The sequence below is a fragment of the Gasterosteus aculeatus genome, chromosome X (genome assembly GCF_964276395.1).
Source record: "Gasterosteus aculeatus chromosome X, fGasAcu3.hap1.1, whole genome shotgun sequence".
NCBI classification, from domain to species: domain Eukaryota; kingdom Metazoa; phylum Chordata; class Actinopteri; order Perciformes; family Gasterosteidae; genus Gasterosteus; species Gasterosteus aculeatus.
Genome location: NC_135698.1, coordinates 14007452 through 14016758, shown reverse-complemented (window position 1 = coordinate 14016758; position 9307 = coordinate 14007452). Strand labels below are relative to the sequence as shown.

The following is a 9307-nucleotide window of genomic DNA, read 5'->3' as shown; positions in this document are numbered from 1 at the left end:
TGTTAGAGACCAATTTCCCATATTGCATTTGAGGATTTTTTTCCTCCCATCAGGCAGGTGCACAATCTGAGTTGTTAAAAAATAAGCAAAGCCGAGTGGTTATAGAGGGATCAGAAAGGATGAGATCGGGGATGCCGTGTCCCGAGCTGAGCTAAGTGGCTGCAGGTTTCAGTCTTTGGCCTCGCAATTCTTCCACCAAAGCTGGACTTCACACGGGCACCATGGACAGCAACAGCACGCTGTGGAGCTCCGGCTCTCCTCCCCCGTCCATCCACGGCAAGATGCTGACTATCACGCCCACCATCTTCCCTCGGGTGGGCTACAGCATACTCTCCTTCCTCATGTTCATCAACACGGTGTTGACAGTTTTCAACAATGTCCTCGTCATAACCGTGTTGGTGAGGAATCCGTCCCTCCTCCAGCCCATGAACATGTTCATCCTCAGCCTCGCCGTGTCGGACCTGATGATCGGCCTGTGCGGCTCCCTGGTCGTCACCATCACCAACTACCACGGCTCCTTCTTTATCGGCCACACAGCCTGCATCTTTCAAGGATTTGCAGTCAATTATTTCGGTAAGTGGAGTAGTGCGAGAGTTTGTTTTTTATGGGCTTTTTAAGAGCTATTTTGTTATTTCTGTGACATTGTAAAACACAATCTTATGGCTAGAATATTGATTAACTATGGTTTTACATAGGATACCTCTTGAAAAGGGCCCTTCTACTGTAATCAGATCTTTGCAAATGTCATGTTTATTGTTGAAACCTCCAGTGCAACTTACTTCCATTTCTTCTATGTTAACTTGTTTCTCTTTCCCAGGTCTGGTGTCACTCTGCACTTTGACCCTGCTTTCCTACGAGCGCTACAACGTGGTGTGTAGACCGAGGAATGCCCTCAAGTTGAGCATGAGGAGAAGCATCCACGGGCTGCTAATCGTCTGGACCTTCTGCTTGTTTTGGGCGGTGGCTCCCTTATTTGGCTGGAGCGGCTATGGACCCGAGGGAGTCCAGACCTCCTGCTCTCTGGCCTGGGAGGAGAGATCGTGGAGCAACTACAGCTACCTAGTCCTCTACACGCTCCTCTGCTTCATTGTACCTGTTGCAGTCATCATCTACTGCTACGCCAAAGTCCTCACTTCCATGAATACGGTGAGCTTATGACGGCTTCTGGCCATTTATTACACTTTTACACCTTCAGACCTGGATTCAAAACTTCTCATCTGCTTGCAGTTTACAATCTACAGACTAAAAATGTGTATTATTGGGGGAACATTTCCTTTCTACTTGTAGCTGAACAGGAGTGTGGAGGTGCAGGGCGGGCGTTCCAGCCAGAAGGAGAACGATCATGCCGTCAGCATGGTCCTCGCCATGATCATCGCGTTCTTTTCTTGCTGGCTGCCCTACACGGCACTGTCAGTGGTAGTTGTCGTGGATCCAACGCTCTACATCCCTCCACTGGTTGCCACCATGCCCATGTACTTTGCCAAGACCAGCCCCGTCTACAACCCCATTATCTACTTCCTTTCCAACAAGCAGGTAAGCAGCTGAGGTGAACGGATGCTGCTTCTCAAAGGGAGACTCAAAAGCCGAGTTTACACAAATATTTATTCACGCAAGCGGAAAAATGATTATAAATGCAGGTGAATGTTTTTGTTTTGTTTTGTTTTACATGTCCCACAGTTCCGTGATGCCGCTCTGGAGATGCTGTCGTGTGGCCGCTACATCGCACACATGCCCAACACCGTCAGCATCAACATGCGCTCCCTGAACAGGAGGAGCCGGCTGAGTTCCCTAAGCAGGAACGTCAACTCGCACAGCAAGGTGTTGCCTCTGTGACCGTGCTCAGCAAAAACATATATTCAGTGTTTATCAGACCTGCTCATCTACAGGCGCATGTCTCTCAGAGAAGTCTTCAACTGATAGCTGACTTTGACAAAATAGATGGGAAGCCTTATGAATAACGTCTGATTTGTTTAGATAAGTACACTGGTACTTCTTTCATACTGATGTTTACAGGTGTGTACTGTATGCATGTGGGAAAGTAGCCCAAAAAATGGCATGCATTGTTGGAAGTCAATTACTGCTGAAGAGAGAAAGAGAGAGAGAGACTGTGAGGAAGTGAGACCTTTGACCCCTGCATTTTTGTTGCTAAATAAAATGTAATTGACTCATTTTATTTGTAAAAAGTTACTTCTTCCATTCTAAAAGTCAGTTACATGTGTAGTACTTTGGGGGAGTTGAGTAATCTTTCCATGTCAATATATAAATAAATACAAACAATGTCAACCATTGCCAGCTCTATATTTAAGTTGACTTATTAGAAGTCCGCAGCACAAAATCAATAAGATTGCAGTTAATATAAACATAATTCCCCTGAAAGAAAGTTGGCGAAAAGGGGATTTAATCACTACAATTATTTATCAGTTTCTGCGACTTTGCAAATTAAACAATGTGCTATTAATGAGATTGCATGGCTGTCCAAATATATGCGACAGATTATTCTGATTATGACAGTTTATTCAATCTACTCTCCAATACCCCCCAAATATATGAGCTTGTGGTTAAGTAAGCCTGTACAAGGCACCTTGTTTAGTGGTAAACCACTCAGGCAGGAAATACTGGATTTTTATTATCCGGCCTATTCGGTTGTCCATTTCTCATTTGTGTATATTTGTGACTGTTCAGAAAGAACTGGCATGATGACAAGAACTCAAGAGCCAAAAAGTCAGGAAGTGCTTGTTCAGTGACGCACGAGTCAAAACCGATTTACCGTAAAGGAAGATTGACATGAATCATGGAATGAACAAAAGGAAAATTTTGAGAGAGTTTCAACGTCTGAGTGATTTATTCGAGCAGTACATTTTTGATCAAAGGGGAGTAAATATAGACTTATTTTATTCCATTAATATAAGACAATGTTCTTTTACAAGTTTATATGTTGGTTTTTGGTAGCCATGATTTGTTTCTATTCACGTAACCATGACTTTCACAATAAACATTTGCATAAGGTCAGTGGTTCTAACAATCATAATTTCACCCCAAAAACCAACAGAAATATGCGTCATGTACCTGATTTTCTCCAGATATCACACTTAAGACTGGATTTCAGTTCACCAGCATCTAATTTATCTTTTTGATGGCGTTGATGTGTCTTTCACTGAGGGCGAGCTTCTCTACCAGAGAGTCCATATATGTGGAGTGTTGCAGTAATAATTGTCCTTATGGAACCTTCTCTCAGCCAGTAAAACCATTAAACTTCTCCCCACATCGCTGCAGACAGGCAGCTCTAGGAAGAGTAGGGGGTTTAAAAGTAAATGTGCTCGCTTTCACATAAGCACTCACAGCATTCTCAGCTGTGAGTGCTTCTAAAGACATTATGTGCAATTATTTGAAATAACCACAGGTTGACTCCAACCGAGCTGTAGAAACCTCCCAGAGGAAGGGAGAAACGGGAGGCACCTCAGTGAAATTTGAAGTTTCACAGAATTAGCAATAAATATTTTTTCTCTTCGTCAGTATGTGGTGTGGAGAGTGGATTTAATTTCGTTAACTCATTTGGTAAAACAATGTAAAAAGGTGACATGCACTGACGTTTTCTATTATAAACCGGTTTAGTGGTTAATATTAAAATCTCAATAGTCTTTGGTAAATACATCAAACATTTCTTTGGAAAGAAAAGAGTCTGTGATATCTCATTTTGTCTTGTTCTTTCCCACTTGTTTGGAGACCTTGATGTAAATACTCTAAATGTTTTAATCTTTTTCTAAATGAGCTTGATCGTCTTTTTAATTTTCAATTTGATCAAGTTGTGTGACTCACGCTTTAGCACAGTTTCTTTTCCATAACTTGCGCTTTTTATCTACATGACTTTCACTGTAGGATGGTCAGGAGGAAAATGCATTGTGTTAATCTAATCCCAGATTTTGGCATAGTCCATAAACTTGCACATTTGAAGCAAAGAGCATTTCACACTTTATCTCCAAACAGGATTACACAACGTCATGCTATAATCCAGCAGCACGGCTCCCTTTATTTCCTGAGCCCATTCGAGAACGCCCAAGTCATCCATCTGGCACGCTTAATGCAAAGCTTGAACCCTTTGTGAAATGAAACGGACAGCTGGTCACCTTACTCATAGTGTATGAATATCTAATGTACCAGAGGTCAAACCATGATCATTATTGCATTTGTGCTCTAAGCACCTCGTTGGTGATTTAAAGTTTTAATCGGTATTCAGACGATAGTGACGTAAATGCGGTTTCAATTAACAGCCATCCATTTTTCCACCATGTTGTCTATGCTGTGAGTACACAGCACAGTATTTAATGATTGTGAACAGTGAGGACTCCCAGGTGACCGGTGCTGCTGTGTGGAGTGATAATGAAAAGGGTGGATACTTGTGCAGGCTACAGGTCCACCCAAGGATACCATTCGCTCGGTGCAGAATCCTTTGCCAAACAAGCAAATCAGACGTCCTGTATGTTCCGGCGGCGTAGAGAGAATGAAGATACCGAACTAAACATGTCGGCTTTTTGAACCTGGAGATGAGAGGGGAGCCTACACCGGCATGGGACTCTGGGAACGACACCATTTGGGACGACTACACTGACATGGTCTTTGTGGTGGCAAACAGCTTGATCCTGTTGATCACTTCTGCTGTGGGGATCGCAGCCAATCTTTTTGTCATACTGGCAGTTTGCCACCAAAAAACCCTTCAAACTGCGATGAATGCGCTGGTGGTGAATCTTGCGGTCATAGACATTCTGAGGTGTGTGATTGACTGCCCCGTTCTCTTTACCATCGTTCTGAACGTGCATCAAAGAGGACATGCCGACAAGTTGATCTGTGATGTGCAAGTGGCCGTTTTCTCTTTCAGCTGCTGCATCCAACTGTTGACGCTCACCTGTATAAGTGCAGAGAGGTACCAGGCCATTGCCCGACCCTTTAAAACCAGTGAAAGGCGAAGACGGATTATGGTGCAGATTCCTCTTATGTGGATCTTGGCTATTCTGGTGGCGTTTTTTTGTCTGATATTTATGAAGGACTCACCTGTGTATGTCAAATGCAAAGGATTATTTGGAGAAACATCCCCCTCCTACGACACCTTTGGGCTTTACATGTTGTTCCCGCTTTGGGCAGCTTGCTTTACTGTCATCATTTTATTCTACGCTAGCATCTTTGCCATTGTGAGATCACACAATCGCAAGATATTTGACAAAGGTATTCTATGTGTTTCAAAGACAGAAGATGAGCAGAAGAAAAAAGAAACCACAGCTGTGAAAAATGGACCCGCAAAATCCAAGCAAAACCTAACCCTGAGCAGAAATGTTGCGTCAGAGGTAACTGACTTGAAAACAGAACAACCTCAACCTCCTGCTTTGAAGGTTGCTGTGCAGACGGATTTTAAAACAGAGCAGTCCAACTCCTCTGGCATAAAAGTTGAAGCAAAACCACCGAATGGAGGTGAAAGATTGACCACGATGCCGCAGGTGTCGAGCAATTTTGACACAGAAAGACAGCCCGAAGAGAGCGTGAAAATGGTCAAAGCGCCCTCTGAAATGAAAGAACCCTCTCCTTGTCCTCCCGCCTCTGCACAGTTAGAAAAGTGCCAATTCACTTCGGTTTTACTGATTGGAATAAAAGAAGCTGAGAACAGCAGTGGAGGAGCAACACGGGCAGATCAAGTGTCTTCATTACCTCCTGTCTTAAATAATAACTCTGACACAGGAGCTACAAAACAAAGTGTGCAGGTGGAAGGTGCTGTTTGCATGATGCCTTCCAAAGCGAGTAAAGAACGAGTGCACAAAAAGAAGGAAAGCCAAATGGCGAAGCGAGCAGGCTACATCATTTTGTCCTTCATCTTGTTCTGGTTACCGTTGATAACAACTATCCTGATGAATTATGTTGATCACGGCAACAAGAACACAGTAAATATTTCTCAGGTAAGAATGCAACTTTTTCTCCCATTTCTTTGTGCACATTTGTTACTTATTTTCTACAAATCAAACTGTGCAAAGGATTTTGCCGCAATACAAAGTTATCTAAGTTATCTTCTTTGATTTTTTTCAGATCAATCTGGACTTCCTGTCAGTCTCTGTAGCTTGTATCACATCTCTGAGTGACCCTATAATATATGCTGCAGTGAACCCTCAGTTCCAGACAGAGTTTTATAGGATTAAAAACAAGTTTGTGTCCATATTTAATAAGACATGATCATGTTTTCGCTTCTATCTACTTTTGAATGGCACTAGTCAAAATAACCAAATTTATTTTAATCTAAATTCGTTTGTCTAGTTTCTTCTCAAATATAAAAATAATTGGTTTTCTTTTTAAATGTTGGTATATTATTGTGGATGCTGCTGCGTTATCTTAGACTTCATGCAGCAGTTGCTTAACACTGCAGAGCAGAGGCTGCGCATGCTGCCAGAAAACAACCCGGACTGAAGCAATCAGCGCAGCAGAGGGATGCTGTCCCCCGAGCTCTCTGTCAAACAATCACCAAGGTCTGCTCGTCCGTCCACAGAGACTCTGCAAGCAGGACCGACCACTGGGACAGTCAGGCCCTCACATGTCCTCCAGCATCACCTATAATTATTATCCCCATCTGCTGATGTTAATAAATTGACGTTAATAAATTCATCCAATTGCGCTCTGGTGAAAAGAAAAAAAAAAAAGACATGGGTCATTTGATGGATGTTTTAGTAGAGCTATGGTATTTATTCTATCCACCGCACCAAATGCACAATGTGTGATCATTTGTCCCTTTTCCTTACTCCTTATATATTTACTCAATATATGACAAGATTTGTATTTCATTAAAAACAAAGTGTTGCGGAATTTACATCATTACATACCAGTCTCATTGTTTTTCCTTCCATCAATCTCAATTTTACTGACAAACCTCCAACAAGAAGACATACTTTTAATAAAACAGAATTCTGCAATGACAGCATGCAAATCCTTAATTCAACCAGTAAACAGACAGAAATAGAATGCCAACAACCGTAAACTAAATCTAGAAATAAGAGGAGCCAACTTCAAATGCGTCTGATAAAGTTCTAACTGAGATATTTACAATATGAAAAATTTACAAAATGGCCCTTGAACACAGTGGAATCTACCAAGTCTCGCTTCATATCATCAATTTCATTATTTAAGAGCAACTCAATGGAATTGATGTCCAACACTCTTTCAAATGGTTTTCCAGGTGCACACTCAGGGTCCACATTAGGGTTAGTATTAGTCAAGTGTCGCAGAGAACATGAACTTATATTTCTACCTTGTTGCCTAACTAATATGTACCCTGTATAGTTCTTAATATGGATTGTTAGTCAATGACAGTGGCTTTCACAAAGACCCATATCAGAATGTAAAAAATGTAAGCTAACACAGATTTTGTCATTTTAGATTTTCACTTGCACATTTCACAAACATGTCAGGATGCGTAGTATACTCTACTCATCAAGCGATGATATTAACCAGTTAATGAGTCAGTCGATGAATATTCACAACAGTTATCTTTTCCAGTGAATGTATGTATTCTAAATTTACAAGAGTGAGGGGACTATTAGAAAGCAGTTCATTTAGGGGTTTCAAAACAATATATTCATGGTGAGTGAAGTGGATGTTTTATAATATGTAAGTAGATGTAGATTTAATATTCACATAGATGGCCCTACGTTAATGAATACGTGTGCTTTGTCATCAGAGGCCAACAAGAATGACTCTTTAACACTTGCCTTTCCTCCTTTGAATCAGAAGACAACAAATACAACTACAATATATATTAAAAAATAAAGGTTTTTTTCTCAGTATTTTTAGGCAACGACGATAACCACGCAATTCCAACCCTTCTTTGCTCTGCTGTGCTTAATGGTGCAAGATCTGCTGGTTTGTTTTTTACTCCCAAGGCAGCTGTCCACATAATTTTAATACCATGCAGAGTTTGACATCAGATGAGATTACTACTTCAAAAAACCCCGATTTCTGCTAATCTTATAATCCCTCTAGATTATGGCAGGTTGATGCTCAGTGGTCCCTCTCCTCAGCATCTGGTGCTTCTTGAGACCAGTTAGCCAATCGAATAAGCGTGAAGTCTACAAGGCAGATACTCGGACAATGTTGCTTTGAGAGTATGCGGTGGTGGTGGTGGAGCCGTGTCCGTCCGATGAGGTCACCACCGGTGCAGATAGGCTGACCATGCAGGGAGTGATGTAAGGTTTGTCACATTTCAAGGGCAAGGTCTCCTCGAGTTTGGCATTCAGGCAGGAGCGACTGTAGAAAGAAACAGGGGATGAAAGAGGGCGAGAGGCTTGACCTTGTGAATCTTTTATACAAAGCCTAAGGAGAGTTCTTTATTCTTTTGCTGTACAGTATGAAAGCAATGATCCAGAAATATCTATGTTATTTGTGCCGAGTGAACATATATACTGTATGTATATAACAGCAATAACTTGTTAGTGTGTCTTTTTTTGGGATGCATGTGAATACGTTCAATTTAAAATTGACTGTATTTAGCCTATTGTCCTGTTAGTCTAATTTAAAATCCCACACAATAAATAACATAAGATGTATAACCATTCCTGCAATACCTTGCGAAAGCAAGATACATGGTTTTTGTTTTACAGCCTGTGTTTGGGCTGTTTTATGATATTTCGGTTAGTTAAAAAAGAATCCTAACTTGGGAGAACTTGCAATGTGTGAAAACCTAATGTGTTCAAAGATCGCAAATGCTTTGAAGTGTTGTTCAAAGCATGTGCATGTGTCCAATGAAAACCATTTATCTCAAAAATGCAAACTTTTCAATGAATAAGAAAAGAAAAACAACTAAAACTAAATGACAATTTACAAAAAAACATTGAAAATTAAAAATGCCGATCAAGGCTGAGTCCTTTTCACTGGACAACAAACAATGCGTTAATTATCCATGTCCACCAAGCTGAATCCATCACTTAAGTGATTAATCACTAAAAAATCTTCTTGTCATATGATACGGGATCAGTGGCTTGCATGTATGTGTGTGTGTGTGTGTATCTGGTGCGGGTGGGCCTGTTGGAAGACTACCTATTGGCCACTGGCCTCTCTCTTATCTGTATGGTGCTGAGCTCCTGGTTGTTTGTGCTGGGCAGACTGAAGCTGCTCTTCTTCCGGTGGCGTCGAGAGCAGCACGAGCTGAGGCCGTGGGGGGAAGAGGAAAGTGAGGACCCACAGGACCCCGACTTGTTCATCACAGAGATCTCCATGCAGTTGGCCTGAAACGTCTGCTCGTCCACAAACTCGTGGTTCTGCAGGGGAAGATGGGGGAGGATTT

General features: G+C 41.7%; 3 protein-coding genes across 5 annotated transcripts in view; 2 read left to right on the top strand and 1 right to left on the bottom strand.

Annotated features, from left to right (window-relative positions):
- The first annotated feature begins 102 nt into the window (after nucleotides 1-102).
- Nucleotides 103-6210, top strand: parietopsin. 2 transcript variants are annotated; one of them, XM_078082852.1, is made up of 4 exons: nucleotides 103-573; nucleotides 818-1146; nucleotides 1288-1537; nucleotides 6044-6210. In XM_078082852.1, exons 1-4 carry the CDS (start codon nucleotides 222-224, stop codon nucleotides 6208-6210), a joined length of 1098 nt encoding a protein of 365 aa, XP_077938978.1. In that variant the 5' UTR covers nucleotides 103-221. The 2 variants fall into 2 exon arrangements, with proteins under 2 accessions (XP_077938978.1, XP_040017786.2); XM_040161852.2 differs by lacking the exon at nucleotides 6044-6210 and adding an exon at nucleotides 1678-2062 and having other exon boundaries at nucleotides 1288-1533.
- LOC120808745 (histamine H2 receptor) lies at nucleotides 4464-5788 on the top strand. The gene is made up of 2 exons (XM_078082917.1): nucleotides 4464-5593; nucleotides 5725-5788. Exons 1-2 carry the CDS (start codon nucleotides 4542-4544, stop codon nucleotides 5786-5788), a joined length of 1116 nt encoding a protein of 371 aa, XP_077939043.1. The 5' UTR covers nucleotides 4464-4541.
- A 477-nt stretch (nucleotides 6211-6687) lies between the features above and the next one.
- The window catches only part of LOC120808744 (A-type voltage-gated potassium channel KCND2), a 29284-nt gene continuing 26664 nt past the window's right edge, over nucleotides 6688-9307 (bottom strand). For both annotated transcript variants that reach the window (XM_040161848.2, XM_040161849.2), the window contains 2 exons: nucleotides 9061-9281; nucleotides 6688-8271 (listed from right to left, as the gene is read on the bottom strand). In XM_040161848.2, coding sequence (XP_040017782.1) covers nucleotides 8094-8271; nucleotides 9061-9281 — 399 coding nt within the window. In that variant the 3' untranslated portion in view covers nucleotides 6688-8093. The remainder of the gene's footprint in view (nucleotides 8272-9060; nucleotides 9282-9307) is intronic.